At 33.8% G+C, this 18,705-nt stretch overlaps 3 protein-coding genes across 3 annotated transcripts; 1 reads left to right on the top strand and 2 right to left on the bottom strand.

Moving 5' to 3' along the window:
- Positions 1-964: 964 nt before the first annotated feature.
- LOC132737859 (beta-lactamase domain-containing protein 2-like) lies at positions 965-2,257 on the bottom strand. Its single transcript, XM_060725225.1, has one exon. The coding sequence runs from the start codon at positions 2,255-2,257 to the stop codon at positions 965-967; it is 1,293 nt and encodes a 430-aa protein (XP_060581208.1).
- Positions 2,258-5,377: 3,120 nt separating this feature from the next.
- Positions 5,378-8,368, top strand: LOC132737860 (uncharacterized). Its single transcript, XM_060725226.1, has 2 exons — positions 5,378-5,775; positions 6,204-8,368. The coding sequence occupies exons 1-2, from the start codon at positions 5,578-5,580 to the stop codon at positions 7,695-7,697; spliced, it is 1,692 nt and encodes a 563-aa protein (XP_060581209.1). The 5' UTR covers positions 5,378-5,577; the 3' UTR covers positions 7,698-8,368.
- A 259-nt stretch (positions 8,369-8,627) lies between these two features.
- On the bottom strand, positions 8,628-10,552 carry LOC132737861 (uncharacterized). The gene is made up of 2 exons (XM_060725227.1): positions 10,531-10,552; positions 8,628-10,066 (listed from the first exon to the last, which is right to left on the bottom strand). Exons 1-2 carry the CDS (start codon positions 10,536-10,538, stop codon positions 8,872-8,874), a joined length of 1,203 nt encoding a protein of 400 aa, XP_060581210.1. The 5' UTR covers positions 10,539-10,552; the 3' UTR covers positions 8,628-8,871.
- Positions 10,553-18,705: the final 8,153 nt, after the last annotated feature.

Genomic DNA, 18,705 nt, shown 5'->3' with positions numbered 1-18,705 from the left:
TCATTGGAGCATCAGATTTATTATATAAAACCATTCAAAATTTGAGCTACAGGGTATTTGAGGGAAATATACTAGCATTAAAAGTTTAATAGTGTATAAATATTGTCAAAACACATGTGTTTGTGATGTTGTATACAATATAAAAACGTATTTTATTATTATAATTATTTCTATAGTTTGTACTTCGTAACTAGTACGGGTTTGTTTTATCATTTTTGCACATTTTGGGTAAATGTTCTGAAATTCATAATTTATCACTTCCATAATACTATAATGATTAATACACCTAGCAATAAATAGCTTTGCAATATCATTTTCTTAATACGTGAAAATAGCTTGAGTCTGGAACGCGCTGCGTTGTATATGATAATACAATAACATTCAATATACAACTTTTGTGAGGATGATCAATAAGGTTATGAATACAACATAATAGATATAATGTCAATCGAAAGTATGCGCTTTTGAAAAAGAAATTCGAAAAGCTCTTACCGTTTCTTTGCATTGATAACATTGAAGAAATTATAATACCAGGGCCCATTTTACAAGGCGTTGAATACTAATCGTCTTGTAAAAAAATGTGTTTCAAACAAAATGTATTTGTATTTTGAAATACTATTTTGATTGCTTTAGGTTTTATCATTTTCAAAAGATGTATGCTAGGATTCTAAATGTTTTTTTAGATTAAGTATGAACTTTCGTACACCATGTTTAAATCATCAATAGGTAATTACTTGGTAGATATCAATGAATTATATACGAAACGGACGAAATAAATAATACAGCCAATAATACAGCAACACCACTTAATTGTGACATAAACATTTAATTCAAAATTTCTTTCGCGTATATTATAAAGTTATATGCACATTTATAACAGTAAAAACTTCAATTCATATCGCGTGTCAAAGCGTATTTGATAAAGATTACTAATGAAAAGTTCACTATCTAGCACACTGTTATATCATTCTTGTTGTGCTACATACTTATCAAGACTTTTATAAAGTTCATTTTCTAGGTCAACATATCTCGGATCATCACCAAGTCCGTGCAACGATATGAAATTTGTAAGGTACGCAATACCGAGGTTATTCTTCATATCTGCCATTGCAACCTGTCCGCCGTGGCCGGTGTGTCCGAACATTGGATCCCCTCGTGGATTAGCTTTCATAAGAGTTCCTGGTCCGTACGTTACCTGTATTCCAATAGTTTCATCTAACCCTGAAACTATCGGTGTTGTAAGTTTATTAATAGCTTCCTCAGATAAGAATCGTTTGGTTCCGTTGATACCTCCGTTGCTCATGATGCCGTAAAGTTTTGAAAAACCCCGAGCCGTGCCGGTACCATAGCAACATGACAGCGGCATTTCCCTATAGTATGGATTGTTATGGATATTTGAACCAAGGGAGAATTCTTTCACTGCTTTCCCGGCCCTTGCAACTAATGAATTCGAATTTAATATGTAACGAAAGAAAAGTGGGATATACCTTGGACTGGATAAGCATTTATAAAGAAATTTCCAAACAGGGTCTTCATAAACCCTTGCAACACGATAAAATTCTTGTCTTGGCACTGCCATGTACATTTCAACGTCAAACAAACTGGAAATATCCTCCATGAATATTATGTCAGCTGTTCGACCTTTTGGGTCAGCTTTCTTCATTAACGTGTCTATATATAAACCGTATGTCAACGTATGATAACCGTGTGCTGAACCAGCTGGCCAAAGTGGTCTTTGAGAACACAGACTCTTTTCAACTTTTTCTGGATCACCATTTATGTCTAGTATGTTTATTGGGTCATCAAGAGCCGCTAACCCCGCCTGATGACTTATCAACATTTCAACCGTAATATTTCCTTTGTCACTTTCAGCAAACTCTGGCCAGTAATCCGAAACAAGAGCTTTATAGTCAATTACACCCTTGTCAGCCATTTGTGCCACCATTAAGGCAGCGATACCTTTCGTATTTGAGAATCCAATCGACATGGTATCTCGTTGCCATGGAATTTGTGCTTCTTCGTCAGCATATCCTCCCCATATATCCACAACCAAGCGCCCTTTATGGTAGACTGCGAAAGTTCCTCCGCGTTCTTTGCCATTTTTTAAATTCTCTTTGAATTTGTCCGCCACGTTTTTAAAGGCTGGGTGATAATATCCGCCAAACACCAAAGGGAGCTTTGGTTCCAATAACGATTTAAGATATGAAAAAAGCACTAGCAAGAAACAAAACATGAGACTTTGCTTTATAAACCCCATTGTCCAAACGCCATACAATAAATCAGTCTTAATGTTTATGTGAGGGTATTTACATAGTGATATCATTCGAATGTTTACTCATAAGATTATACCAGTGAAGAGATAATCATGACCAGACATAATTTAAATGTGCATAATAGGTGATTTTGTTTAATCAATGTCCCAGAGTACACTTTATGAGATTATCTTAAGGCAGTAAAATATTAAACTAAATACTGCTTATTTGATTAATCATCAAGTGACATTATATTGTTATATTGATTTATTTCTGTTGTCACTTATGAAATATTTAAATTAAATAAGATAATAAACATAATATGCGAGAGTTGAGAAGAGATTTCCATTGAAGTCATTTGTGTGAATGACTGTGAGTGTGATAGAAACAGTAACTACTTTTGCTGTCATTTGATTAATAATAATAATAACAATAATAATAATAAAAAAATAATAATAATGATAATAATACTAATTTTAATTAAAAAAATATAATTATAATAATGATATAAAGATAATAATGGTTATACTATTTATATTAAAGAAAGAATTTCCTAACATGTCACGTCCCTAGGCCGCCAAACAACTACTTTGCAAATGCTACGAAGGCAAATGAACAGACACTTACAGGTCATAGAAGTAACCATGATCACACGGCTTGGACACATATGCAATAAATTCATTTCAAAAACAGTATTTACCACATATTTGACAGGTAAATGTCGTGACTATTGAATCTACGGAAGCCATAAGGTACCACCGCTATGACCGCTGAAAAGGATATTCTAGCATATCAAAACCATTTAGAACCCTATGTTTCTGTTTTAAACATTTTAAAACTTGACTATCATTCGTGATGTTGTAATATTTATTACCACCATTATCAATTTTTTATTATTGAATTATATTATAATTATTATATTATATCATATCATATAATATTACATTATATTATATCATATCATATCGTATCATAATTATCATATCATATCAGATAATTATGGATTTAGCACTATTTGTTATGCAATAACCATCCTTACTCGAGGTACAATAGCTATTTATAGATTTATACGTCAGAACTAGTATTCGAATGTTCTGCATACCGCAGATTGCTAATTCTATAAATATATACGCAATTGATTATTCATTTCCTCGAAAATTAACAAATAATATGAAGCTAACATATTCCTTTACAGAACAATAAACGTACTTAATTGCATTAGCATTTGCGAACTTTACTGTTTCTGTACTATTTATTACATGTATATCCGAACCTGTATTATCTTTCGATATATATAAAAATCACACCTTTTCGGCCCTTTCCGTCAGTCTTCGGATAAGGACCTCCAACACAGTAGAATGAATACACAGAACGGATACGGTATCTACGAAAGACTGATAGGGCCATTTCAACTTCATGAATTCCCGATTTCATCTTCATGAATTCACAATTCAAACTTCGTGCATTCCCGTTTTCAACATACGGAATTAAAGGAATAGGAATGGATGGATTGATGTCTGTCTAATATAAATATTCATCCTTTAAAAAGAGGAACCATGACAGTTTTCCTATTGACATCAACCCTATAAGAGAGAAATTCGTGTTTTAAGACACTATTTTTTACTTGAGAAATAAGTTCATGGGCGCCGCCATTTTGGCGTTCTGTCATTCTCGCGAGACAGACGAGACCGAGATTGTGACGTGTAATACCCACTTCCGGTATAGGTGTACACGCTGGTACAACTGAAATATATCTTGATGAAGAACTTATTAATTTTATTGCGTACATTATATATTATTTATGAAAACATCATATGGAACTGAATTGCTTTAATTAATTAATTGAAGACGCTGCGACATTAATTATTATTTCTCCGATATTCAAGCTTGCTGATGATCCCACCACATGATTTAAGCAATGACTGCTTAATTTTCAAAGATAAACCATAAATTTAATTTGGGTACTATGAGAAACTTCTTCAAATTGACGATATATCCTTTTATTTTTTTATTAATTTTCGCTAGACAAGCTGTCCAAATAGGGTACATCGCCGGTCATGTATCTTTTTTCCAGGTAAAATATCAACTAAATCCAATATATATCTACATACCAAATTCCTTTCCCCGACAGATACGCATTTCTACTACCGTAAATTTAATCCAATAAAACAAAAAATCATAAATCTACTTAATATTTTAAAATGATTTAATGGTAACTGAAAAAAAATGTGTTGCTATTTATGACGTGCTGTAATTTACTACAGTATGAAGGTCATTCAGTTTCACTGATGAAGCGTAAAATAATAGATGTCTATTTCGTCATTAGCATATTTGACAAAGGGTGATTAACCAATCAGGGCAACATTGTGCATGATCAAAAGGTCTGTCGCACAGAGGCATACAAGGGCAATAAAAATCGTCAGTACACAGTGTGACAGGAGCATTTGTGCAAATTAGGAACAATTAAAAATGGACAGTGCGCAGTAATAGACATAAGTAGTAAGAACCAGCAATTGTGTGAATAAATTATGCAAATTAGACTTTTGAGCAGCCATAAAAATGATTTGCCTGCAGTTAATTTTAGGCTACGATTACGATGCGCAGCATCATACGTTGAAAGACATGTTAACAATTTACTTTTCAAAAAGAGTTGCTTATATTTTTTGAAATGTGTACATCAATTATAACATATGTTCACACCTTTAAATTTGAAAGTCAGAATCAAACTGCAAAAATTTAATTATATGTACTATTAAGAACACGTTTTAGGTAGGGTTTTTATAATGGAAGTGGCTAGCGTACGGGCCCGTACGGCTAGCCAAAAGTTTTAGCCTTACGTGAGTCACGTACGACTAGCAAGGACACGCTGTATTGGCTAGCCGTACGGCACTTTTCAAAATTTTATGGAAGTCGAAAATGCATATGTTATTTTATGACTTTAAGCGAGGATTTTAACCAAGAAACAGCATTAATTGTCTTTGGATGTTAACTTTTTAGAGATTAATCGCCTTGATCGCTATATATATCGATCTTTGTCATCGCAAGATGTCGAGAGAAAAAAAATAGCATTTGCTTGCATTTACACCATTAGATAGTTCCCACAATCCCTAGCAGGTGCGCGTTTTCGTAAACAGCCGCCATCTTGGTAGGATAGGAAAAACAATCTCAGTATCATTTATAAATAAGTACAAAATATGCTAAATAATGGCTTCTACAAAAGCACTTGACGTTTACAAAGAAAGTCTTGATGATTTACATCGCAAAAGATACGAAGAAAAAACTAATGTGATCGGTTTGTGACCCGTATTGTGTAAATAATGAGGAAATGTCTAGCGATGTTGATTCACTCCCAGCGGTTTCGTACTTTGACATTGTTAATTATTTTATTAACTCTAAAAGTGCTTACACAATGGACGAGTTAAATGCTGTTAAATCTATGGACTCATTTAACCACTGTTACAATGGCTGGGTGAAAGATGTTCGTACTTTGACGAAAAATGAAAGGATTCTGGTGAAAGGCAGGGTAGGTCATATAATTTTGTGAGTTTTAAGTGGAAGAAAACAGCACAATATATATTAAGAAATATCTTCTTTTTGGAATAAACACAGTTGTAAATTGGTCATTAAAATAGGATTTCTTATTACCAAAATGAAAAGATAGCAAATACACATTATTATTTTACCCTGGCCTGGGAATATACCAATTTTTTGTAAACTTATATAATTTTTTTTTCGTGCTGGGACATGGTTAAAAGGGACTTGCAATCTTTGCGATTATAATTGACATGATTGTTATGAGATTCGTTCAGGTAATTTCCATGACATAAATTAAAATGATTAATATATTTATAAATGAATTTAAACTCAATTAGGTGTCAATCACTGATGATATTTTATGAATATGATTAATATCTTTGAGCTGAAAATTATCAATGTGTTCATTATTTGCAGGTACGACATTCGCAAAGGATGAATGACACACCATTGACACCATGGGCAATTGTTAGGATAGATGGTTTTGTCGAATCTGCTCACTGTAACTGCATGGCGGGATTGGGTGAAGTGTGCAGTCACATAGGTGCCTTACTCTTCTGGGTAGAAGCAACACACAGAGCAAATGCCAACTTGACTGTAACACAGAAGAAAGCATACTGGCCTGTGCCGTCTTATGTCGACAAGGTTCAGTATTTAGAAGTGAAAGACATAGACTTTTCCTCAGCCGAAAAGAAGGTAAAGGACTTGAATCATTTGTTGTGTAGTGGTGAGAAGACACCCAAACGAGCACTACAACTACCAAAAGTAGAGGAGCCAACTTTGGAAACGGAGCAACATTTTTCACATGTGTTATCATTATGCAAATCTAAGCCAGCAGTCTTGGCAGTGAAAGAGAACTTTCAGGAAAACTATATCCCTGATATTCTTAGAAAGGGGAAGTTACCAATATCACTTGGGACATTTCGTGATGAAAAATTCATGAATATGGAAAGAGAAGAACTAATCAGTGAATGTGCTCAACTGGAACAGACATTGACTGTTACTTGCGAACAGGCCAAAAATGCGGAAATTATAACCAAGCAACAGTTTAAGTGTAAAGAGTGGCATGCCTTCAGACATGGACGTATTACAGCGTCAAATGTAAAACTTGTGTGTTCAGGTTTGGAAGACAAACCAGCTTTATCAACTGTAAAGGCTATTTGTGGGACAGGAAGTAGATTTACAAACAAAGCAACAGAATGGGGAATAGCCCATGAGCGCGAGGCACTTTTGAAGTATAGAAGAGATGTAAGTCCACTTCATGATGATTTAAAGGTAGACAACTCTGGCCTATTTATTAGTCCTGCCCATCCACACCTAGGAGCTAGCCCGGATGGCATTGTTTCTTGTTCATGTTGTGGTGATGGACTTGTTGAAATTAAGTGTCCATATTCAGTAAAGGACGGTAATGTGAAAGATTTGGAATACTTGGACAAAAACATGGCATTGAAACACCAGCACAAGTATATGTACCAAGTTCAGACACAGCTCTTAGTGACCAACAAATTATACTGTGAGTTTGTCATTTGGACTAAGGATGAGTGTTTAATTCAAAGAATTGAGCCATTGCCCGTTATTCAGGAAGAAATAGTGAAAAAAACCACATCATACTTTAAAAATGTTATACTGCTAGAACTTACAGGAAGCTTGATCTCTAGAGAGAGAACCCTAATGCCAAACAATTCAAATAAAACAGTAACAGAACCTAGTTCTTCACAGGCAAGTGAAATTATATGTGTCTGCCAGAAGCCATATAAAGATGGGGAGGATGTTATTGGGTGTGACAACCAGAACTGTCCCTATGTGTGGCTACATTTTAAATGTATTAACTTGACCAAAGTACCACGGGGGAAGTTTTACTGTAATGAATGTAGAAATAAACGACCAGCTAAAAAATCAAAACACTGTTAAGTGTTTCAATGACTGTACATGAAATCAAAGATGACTGTCCCGAACCTTCAAGCTACCTAAATCCAGTATAACTAAATACAGACATCATGTACTTTTAAACCGTCAGCTGTAAACATGTGATTTTTCTGAATATATATAGTTTATATAGAGATGTGCAATTTAATTTATTCCATGAATAATGCTAGATAGTGCAGTATCATAATTTTGATGTGCTTTTGATATGAACATGCTAGTCAGTATATATTTATATGTGACCTTTATGACATGAATATGCTAGACATTGTATTACAAAGTTGATGTGTAAGACAGTGCCAATTCATATGTGCTTATGATATAAATATGCTAGACATTGTATTACAAAGTTGATGTATATAATATAAGACAGTGTCAATTCATATGTGCTATTAATGACCTGAATATGATTTGTGTATGTAAGTAATGTTAATATGTCTACAAAATATGTGTGCTTTGTCTATGTATTAAGTACTGTATATATATATATATATATGTATAAATATGTGTGCTTTGTCTATGTAAATATGTTAATGCATTTCATTCACAACTTCATTTGTTGCTAATTTAAGATAACTTCACTGGTATTCCCTTGTGTATAAAATAATGAGTAATGATTAAAGTTATTTAAGTTCTTATTAAAATATTTTGCAATTCAATTTTTATTTGTCTTTCCTTTCCGCTATTTTATTGTATTGCACTTTTTTAATTCAACTAACGCTGACACTGAAATGGTCATATGACAAGTATCAAGCTTTACTGAAGGAGTAAGGCGTTGGGTGGCCCTTGAAGTAGCGTGTGGGACTCGAACTTTATATGTGAAGGGCAAGTGACATATTCCATATATACATATTCCTCTTATACGCTAGTGGTAACTTTTTAAAACAAAACACCATGTGTCAATAAAGTGATAAACTATTATAAACATTTATTTTTATTAAGAATCTTTCATTCAGTATCTGAAAAATTTACATAAAATAAACTTTTATCATCGACATGTAAATGTATAAAATAGATATGAAAGTTACAACATTTTGTTATGAAACTCACAACATTTCTCTATTGATCATGCCAATAAATTTAAAGAAAGTGGATGAATATTCATTGACACGGTATATAACAGGACCAATATAGAGTTATTATTGCCCATAATCTGACACTGTTAATTAAGGGGTACCACTGAGTCACTCATGTTAGTAAGTGCACAAGCCACTGTGGCTATTTTGTCAACAACCGGAAGGCCTTCCTCGCATATTAAAAAATCAACAGGGAGTCTATCTTGCAAGATAGTATATTTGTTTCTCACAAGTCCTATAACTCTTTCTACATGAATTCGCACATGTGCTATCTTTCTAGTAGTTTCAACATCAATTGCTGAAAGTTGTGCCTTTCCCTTGGTAAATGCTGGAATGTTAACCTGAGCACAACACATGCCAACACTATCAGCAATGTCAAATCCTCGGTCTGCTAAGACAAGATCTCCTGGTAGAAGTTTCCCCAAGATGCCACAATTTTCAGTTATGTATTTGTCACTGGCTCTTCCACCCCACGCTTTTGAGAGGAAAGATATTGAACCCTGGGGTGTAATCCCAACTAAAAATTTTACAGTGTTAGTGTGTTTATATGAGGACCAAGTTTGAGCTCTGGCAAGAAGGTTTTTTGGGCGTTGAATAAATACCTCAAAACAGTCAATTATAACTGCTGTTTTTTGTCCGAAAGATTTACGAAATTCTAATGGCATCGTTTGTCGAAGTTCTTCCCTTTTAGGCCAATAAAGTAAATGTTTAAACCTAACAAACAGAATGTGAATCATGGTTGTAAAGGTCCTTGAAACAGTTGATGTGGAAGTGTTGAATTGATAGGCCAGATATTGCACTGGAAAGTTTAATTTCAGTCTCATCAATGTCATTATCAATCTTTCAAATTGGCTTAGTTCTGAATTTACTCTTTGTTTTGGAATGTAGTCTTTAACAAAGTCAAAAACAGTCATCAGCATGATAGAATTTGGTAACCCAGTGTAGTATTTAACTTTCTCATCATTGTTTTCAAAGGACGATTCATTTAGTTCGACCTGCTGTAATTCTTGTTTCAAAGCATAGTTTTCATTCAGCAGTCGCTGTAGTTCACTGTTAACTTGACTTTGAGTCACTTGTACCAGTTCATCAACACAAGTGTCATCATCATTGTTCAGTTCATCAAATGTTAGTTGGCATATTGGCTCTGGGTCTTGGTCCAAAACATCTGCAGTCAATGGTGTGGCAACAAACTCTGGCTCATTTGTGCTTGATAACTCTATCAGAGTCCTGGCAACTTGGTGCTTTATACGATTCTTTTCCCTTTCTTGGACTCTTTTGTACCTGAAAAAATTATTCAATATGGTCAAAAGATGTCTTTCATTTTTTTCCATTTATCATCTACACATGAGCCGTGTCATGAAAAAACCAATATAATGGGTTTGCGACCAGCATGGATCCAGACCAGCCGCAACCAGCATGGATAGCATACAGCATGGATCCTGATCAGACTGCACGTATGTGCAGGCTGGTCTGGATCTATGCTGGTCGCAAACCCATTATGTTGGTTTTGTCGTGACATGGCTCAAATATACTATATCCTATAGAAATTCTATTTGAAAGACCCTGGCTATATATATAATACAGTTCTGTTATTACTTTATTCAGTGTTTATCTTTTAAAAAAAATTACATCAATAGGACAAGAATATAGAAGTAACTTGTCAACAAAAGTTAGTCATCAGTTTTTTATAGTTTGAGCAAAATATTTATTTATATATCTTGAAACATATATAATAGAACACAAACCGTTTCATGCCAGTTGAAGCTTGCTTATAGTGTAGGAAACTCAGACCGGTAAGAAGGACCCTACCAGTCTACGTCTGGGAACAGTAACTTTTATATACCAAAATGTTCGTAAGGGTCTGCAGAATATGAAACGAAATTTCGTTTTAACCCAAATGGTCGGATATTCAAGAAATCCAAGATGGCGTCCAAGATGGCCGCCACAATTTTGAAAAAACACATATTATCATTATTTGGCAGTTTTTTCAATAATTTCTATATTGTTTTTTGTCCAGACATATACATACGATAGAAAATACATATTTGTTTGTAAATATATTAGTTTTTGGTCATTTGTATAGGATTAAATAAAAGAATTCAACAAATATTATGAAAAAAAATACAAAAAAAACCCACAAAAATGAAGTTTGATTCCAATTTTGTATTTCCATGACAACAAATTTCAATGCTTATTTTCGATTTTGTACTTTTGTGCAAAACTACAATTTAAGTTCTTTACAGTGATGTCAATTTATTGTTTATAGACACTTCTCCATTGACACGTTATGACTTTAAATGGGTGGGGTACAATTAAATTCAGGTACAATTTACATCACTGAATTTGCATCTATTTCTGATAATTTATTTTCCAATAAATTGTTTTTTTCTCGTTGTTGATTTACTTATTTTCTCTGAAATGCATACATAAAGTGTGATGTTAACAAAAACTTGGCAATTTTGATGTTAGCAACTACATTGAAATTTCGTGGTTGCTATGGTTACAAGTTATAAAATATATACCTCTTCCATATATGAAGAAAAGATATTTATGCATTTGTACAATTGTACAAACAATGTATAATTCAAAATCAGTCTTTTTTCAAATGACACTCTTAATTGACCGTGGATATAACATTATATTACATAGTACTGAAAGTAATTCCCTACAATGACAATTATATGTCAACTGGTTACTTCCCTTTGATACACTTTGTCATTTGTTGTCGTCTGTATTTTCAATGTCATCTGAGAGTGCTGAGAGAAAAACAAAGGTAACAGAAGACAAAATATAGGTTTACTGAGGTGTTATTGAGCCAATATTACAATCAGGTAAGTGACAATTTAAATTACTTAGTCAACTATTGTTTCTTTAAGGCTTTTCACCAGTATTGTTGTTTGAAATATCAGGGTTCAGTGTAACATAATAAAGTTACATTAATGACATAAATACAATATAACAAATAAATATGTTACAAAATGTTCAGAATTCCAATGAATTCTTTTAAATTTGATTTTTCAAACACAGTATCAAGCATTTTGCATTTGAATATTAACATCTGAGGTGTTCCCCTTTTCATTTTTTTACAAAAGTGTATTAGTAGTCGGATATGAACTAATAACCGGACAAAGAAGTATTCTGCCAAATTAAGTATCTTAAAAGTCTTCACAGTACATTATCATCTAATAACTGTCATTTTATGTATTTTCAGACTGTGATAAACATTTGAATTTAGAGCTGTTTATTTGCGACCAATCTTGTTTGCTTAAATAACCAATGTTTAAAGAGTATGGTGCATCAAAGATGAATTAGCTTCACCAATGATGAACAACTTGATATTCTGAAGGTTCTTTTTTAATTCAACTTATTTATGTATCTTTATGTTATGTAATGTTATGCTATTAATGGAAATAATCAATTGTTTAATCATGTCCGTTTTTCCTTTTGGACCATAACATTTCAATTATCATAAGTTTTCATGGTTAGCAATAGATATCAGTAAAACTGCATTATTATCAAAATGTTTAAGCATAAAAATATAAAATTTTAAGTCACACACGAGGACATCTGTTGATCACTGATGCAAGTAAATAAGTAGCCTTAAAAGGTTATAATAATGATGAAGATTATTTTTGATTTTTTTTATTCAAACAATTGCTATTGTACCTTTTTTCAGGTAGTGTTGTGCCTGACATGACTATAGTACGTTCTTCTTTCGGATATGAACATGTACCAGCGTTTGACAATTTCAGACAACAAGGTATTGTGAATCAAATAAATAAAAGTGTAACTAAAATAATACATTGCAATTTAACTTTTATATCAGTTTTGTAATAATAATCCAAATATCTATGTATTTTCTTCATTTGTCAAGTATGTTATATCCATCCAGTAGAAGCGTGCATATAAATGGCAGTTATTAATCTCCACAATGAATTGTTTTATAACCATATTCCTGCTAAAAATTGAACTACAATTTGAACATATTTTCTTTCAGAAAATTGGTTGGATTTGGGATAAGATTTGAAACAATGGAAATAATAAATTGTTTAATCATGTTCATTTCTCCTATTGGGCCATAACATTTATTTAATTATCATAAACATGATGGTCAAAAATAGATATCTGTAAAACTGCATTATTTTCAAAATGTTTAAGCATAAAAATTTTAAGTCACACACTAGGAAATCTGTTGATCACTGGTGAAAGTAAATATTATAAGTAGCATAAAAAGGTTATAATAATGATGAAGTCAAAATAATTTTAATTTTGAATTATTTTTTTTTTATTCAAACAATTGCTATTGTACCTATTTTTTCAGGTAGTGTTGTGCCTGACATGACTATAGTACGTTCTTTTTTCGGATATGAACATGTACCAGCGTTTGACAATTTCAGACAACAAGGTATTGTGAATCAAATAATAAAAGTGTAACTAAAATAATACATTGCAATTTAAATTTTTATATCAGTTTTGTAATAATAATCCGAATATCTATGTATTTTCTTCATATGTCAGGTCTGTTATATCCATCCAGTAGAAGCGTGCATATAAATGGCAGTTATTAATCTCCACAATGAATTGTTTTATAACCATATTCCTGCTCAAAATTGAACTACATTGAACATCAGAAAATTGATGGATTTGGTATAAGATTTGAAACAGAAATATAAACATCATGGACAAATATACCATGGAAGATAAAGAAAACATAGCTACAACCCTAAAGACTAGATCTAGTAATGAACTATTAGACTGGAAAATGCAATGTCTTATTTGTTGGGAAAAGTGTGACCCTAGACGTGATAATTATACATTTTGTAATACTAAAGGTAGTAAGGGGTATTCTAGAAGTTGGTCATATCTTGAAAGTTAAATTTCAGACAAAGTAGGATCTACGTATGCAAAGGTACTTTGTGCTGCTCAAAAACGCCAGGACCTGCAGGTAATTGACAGATTGCTTCGTGTCCAAAATGGTGATCTGGTGGCAGTCGAAGCCAGGTATCATCGCAAAAAGGGCTATCTTTCCAAATACTATGAGACAAATCAAACGACCCAGAGAAACATTTTAATTGACAAATATACACCCATTTATAGACAAGCTGCTGAAAAACTAAAGAATGAGTATGAGCAAGCAATAATATTTGAAAAGAAAGTGTATTACCTGTCCACATTAAGAAAATGATTTATCGAAATTGTCAGTGAGGCTGGCAGTACAGGTGCTGAAAATCACAAAAGTTCATACTTAAAGAAACTACTCAGTGACATTCGGCCTGATGTATCTTTTGTTCCACAACATAAGGGGAAATCAGATTTAATTTGTTCAACATCTAAAACATTAGGCGATGCTATGAAAGAAGCAAAATATCTTCAACAAATTATTGAACAGAACAACACAATGAGTGCAAATATGACGTAGATACCCATGAAGAGACTGATGAAGCAATAGTCCACAAAGCTGTAGGCATATTACGAAAGGGATTTAGAAGGTAACACAAAGCTAGAAAATCAATATTATTCACCTGATGAATTGTCTCTCAGTGCTCAGAAGGACTTCATCGACCCTTTGCTTTATAAGGCAGTTTGTTGGCTTCATGAAAGCAAGTCGTTCAAAGACGCAACTGAACACATGGACAAGAAATGTCTTACACTTGCTTGTGATTTGACCAGTCTTGTTACAGGTATTCCATTACCGAAACATCTTGGACTTGCAGTTCATTTGTACACAGAATTTGGCAGTAAACACCTTGTTGAAGATATGAACTGCATGGGCTACTCAATCTCATATTCAGAGCTACGCATGTTTCTCACATCCGCTGCAAACAAAGCCATCGATTCTCAGAAGGTTACAACATCAGGTGGACTTGTACCAGAGACTATAACCCCCCGTAATGAAGGTGGAAAGCTCATAGTCGCAGTCGCCGATAATTGGGATCATAATGAGAGAACTGTTGATGGTAAACGAACCACGCATGCCATGACAAGTATACTTGTATCCAGGAGGTGCGCCGAAGACGCGCCTTTGCCACGTCTACCTAGGACAGGAAGTCGAACATTTGATAGCAAATCCTTACCTGGTGGAAGTCTTTGCAGAATTATACCATACAATAAACCAGTCTCTTGACCAGGACCAGTGTTTGATCCTCCAGTTACATTGAAAGAAATAAAGCCAATAGAATCACAATCTGTTGAACAAGCAAAGTTGAAAGAATTGTTGTATGCTTTTGGACGCTGTACAGTGTTTTGTGAAGACATATCAGAAACCCCAAGCATCCCTCATTGGAACATCTTTCAGTCAGAAACCAGTGATTCTCCACAATTCTGTTTCCAACATTTCCTACAATCCAATTATAATGGCGACTCCAACTGACTATAATACGGTGTATACAACACTACTTCGCACAAAGGAAGTCGTGAATGCTTAAGTCCAATCATATGTTCCAGTTGTATTTGACATGAGTCTTTCATCAAAGGCACTAGAAATTATTTGGACAAGGCGTGAGGAGCTTAAAGGTGTCATCCCGTTGGAGGGCGGTATGCACATGCTAACGTCCATAATGGCAGGGATAGGATTTCTATTTGGAGACACAAGTCAACAACTTTTAACAGAGTCCGGTGTTAACGCACCTGCAACAGTTACAAATATTCTTTCAGGAAAAAGACTTCGACAGAGGGCTTACAGCTTTGAAACTTGTTGATGAAGCATTAACTATACGGTTTCTTAAGAATTTCGAGGTCTGGTGTGACGACAACAACAAAGAAATGCATCAAGACGTATATGCAATGTTGATAAAGCTTCGAAGAGAAAGCAGTATGAAATACACAGAACATGAGATAGCGGATTATTATAACACTCTATCTACTCATGTCATACCTTTGATTGAAGAATTCCGGACAGATAGCAGAAGTATTTCAGCAACGTTCAAGCTTTGGGACGACTATCTGGTAAAAATCTCAACGCCTTTCAAACTGTTTGTTTCATCAACACGGTCTCCAAACTGGACAATACAACAATATTCCAAATTACAACTAATACCTCTGCTTTTTGAAGCAAACCGGAACACGTATGCAAAATACATGACTGTTCAGCAGCTGCAGATGAACAGGCTGCCTTCAGAGATTGAGGAAGGGTTCAATGATGGAATGTTTACTGCAAAGCTTTCATATGGAACATTCAACAACGTGTGGATGGATTACACATTAGAAGTAACCCAAAACAAAGACCTGAAAGGGAATGGTGGCATAATAGGTCTCACGTTACGTGAAAATGCTCTAGCGAGATGGTTTCTGTCACGGCCATTAGCATCAAAGTATTCATCTACTTTTCACAAAAGCATTGTTTCTACAAAAGAAGGCCAACATGATCGTAAGCATCACAGCAACACGAATGCAAGACGAAAGATGTATGACAAGTTAGTTGATAAGCTTGTAATTATCTTTGACACTAACTTCATAGACCCATTTGATGTTTACTAAAACTCCAAAGAAGCTGATTAACTTTGCCACCGGAGTGCATGCGACAGATGAAATAGAGAAGTCTTTGGAAGAATGCTTTGAAAAAGGAGCAAATATGTTTGAAACATTTTGTTTCAGAGAGACTTGTAATAAAACCCGATGGTTCAGATCCACCTGAGAAAAACTTTTTTACTCCAATGCCACGTAGCAATATAAAAACCATGGCTGAAATGAAAAAGGAAACATGTTTTAAGACAAAATCTGAAATAATAAGTGGGGAAGTGATGTTTCAACGACTATTGGCCATAAACGCTTACAAGAAAAATTCCACTTGAACGAGTATTTTCTTTCGAAAACACACTGGATCCCTTGAGCATGTTTATGGAGCAAGGAAGGATGCATAATCTAAAAAAATCTGACTTTATGTCAAAACTTGAAGGGCTGCTACAAGGTAACACAACAATGATTGAAAACGCTGATACTGTCATATTTGATGGCATGGCAGTAATACAATTACTACAAGTTCAGAGTGCCCAAAACACCTTTTTGGATATGGCTGAATTGTTTCTTAATATATCCTAATGAAAGCACGTGCGATTCCAGGAGTCAAGTATATTCATATAGTTTTCGACAAGTACAAAAATCTTAGCCCAAAATCAGAGACCCGAAGAGATAGAGGAGATATTGCTCCGACCAATATACATATCAACAGTGATCTGCAAGTTCCAAAGGATTGGAAACAATTTTTATGTAGTGGTACAAATAAAGAACGCTTTAGCACAGTACTATACATTGTTTATTAAAGAAAAGGCTTGCTGTCATCTGAAAGCACATGAAATACTGTTGATAAATGGTGGTAATGATGAGATGTGTCTGAAGGTGAATACAGACGATTGCATCGAAATACAAGCACTGAGGTCTAATCAAGAAGAAGCGGACACACTCATGATATTGCATGCAAAATATGCGGCAGACACTGGTTCTTCTTCCATAGTAGTCCAGTCTCCAGATACAGATGTGTTGGTTTTATTAATACACCATCACAAGTCAATTGGTGCAAAATACTTGTACATGTCAAACAGGTCATGTTAATACCCATACAGACCATCGACGATATATTCCTGTTCACGATTTAGAACAGAAGTTAGGCGGTGAAGAAATAAAGATTATCCTGACTGTATATTGTTTGACTGGCTGTGACACCACTAGTAGTTTCTTTGGTAAGGGGAAAGAAAACAGTGTTTAAGCAGATGATGCAATATCCCGGTAAATATCAACAGTTGCATAATGTAGGAGAAAGCATTAATCTCTCAAGAATACAGAAGATGGCCTGCACAAAGTTTGTTGTTAACCTGTACGGGGGACGCGATACTCAGTCGTTGAATGAAGTGAGATGCAAAATGGCAATGAAGTCAAAACACCCGAGAAGCTTGCCGCCAACAGAAAAAAGTTTCTATGAGCACTGCTCACGATGCCTACTGCAACTCTGGATTTGGCGACATGCCACAACAGCTATTCATGACCTTTCCACCACTTACAAAACTTTGGGTATGACATCACTGAAGATGGTTCTATTATTAGTCCTACACGGATGACACAACCCCCAGAAAACCCCAATAATTTTTTACATATAATAATTTATTAAAAACTAAAAAATTAATAATAATATTTACTTAAGACTTATATTATGTCCCCTTTTACAACATCATTTTAGCGATGTAATTTTTTAATTGGATTTAAAATAATCCCCCACCCCGTTTAAAATCAAATATGTCAAAGCAAAACTCCATAAAACAATAAAAAAGGTACAATGTAAACAGCGGAAGTTAAAATTTTTTCCCAAAAAAAGTCGAAATGGAAATAAGCATTGAAGTTTGTTATCATGGAAATGAAAAAGGGGAATAAAATTTTTTATTTTTATGTTTTTTTAATTGACTTTTTTACAAAACTTCTTTCACAAAATTTATTTTTACTCCTTTTACAATGACCAAAAACAAATATTTTTAGAAAAATAGTATTTTTATCGTATTTAATGTTTGCAAAAACAACATAAAAATTCTTGGAAAAAAATGCCAAATAAGATAATTTAGTGTTTTTTCAAAATTTTTGGCGGCCATCTTGGACGCCATCTTGGATTTCTTGGAAAACCCGACCTTTTGGGGAAAAAACGAAAATTTTTTTTCGTATTCTGCTAACCCTTTGGGGGAACTTTTTGGGTATAAAAATTTTACTGTTCCTGACATAGACTACTTGCCCCCCAAAAATTAAGCATGATTTTACTGGCCATTTCCTACATATTGTCCATATTGTCGTACAATTGTCACATGTTTGCTGAAAAATAATTTTATAACAACGTTTTGGGTCCTATATGATCTCAATATATTTCCTTAAAAAGGTCTATATATCATAATATTCTAAAATAAAAAATATTCTAAGAAATTAATAAATTTTTTTTCTCGCCTTTT

The sequence above is a fragment of the Ruditapes philippinarum genome, unplaced genomic scaffold (genome assembly GCF_026571515.1).
Source record: "Ruditapes philippinarum isolate M1 unplaced genomic scaffold, ASM2657151v2 ctg6408_1_1_1_1, whole genome shotgun sequence".
Classification (NCBI taxonomy): Eukaryota; Metazoa; Mollusca; class Bivalvia; order Venerida; family Veneridae; genus Ruditapes; species Ruditapes philippinarum.
Note: the sequence above shows the minus strand (reverse complement) of the source record. Positions and strands in the feature narration are given on the sequence as shown.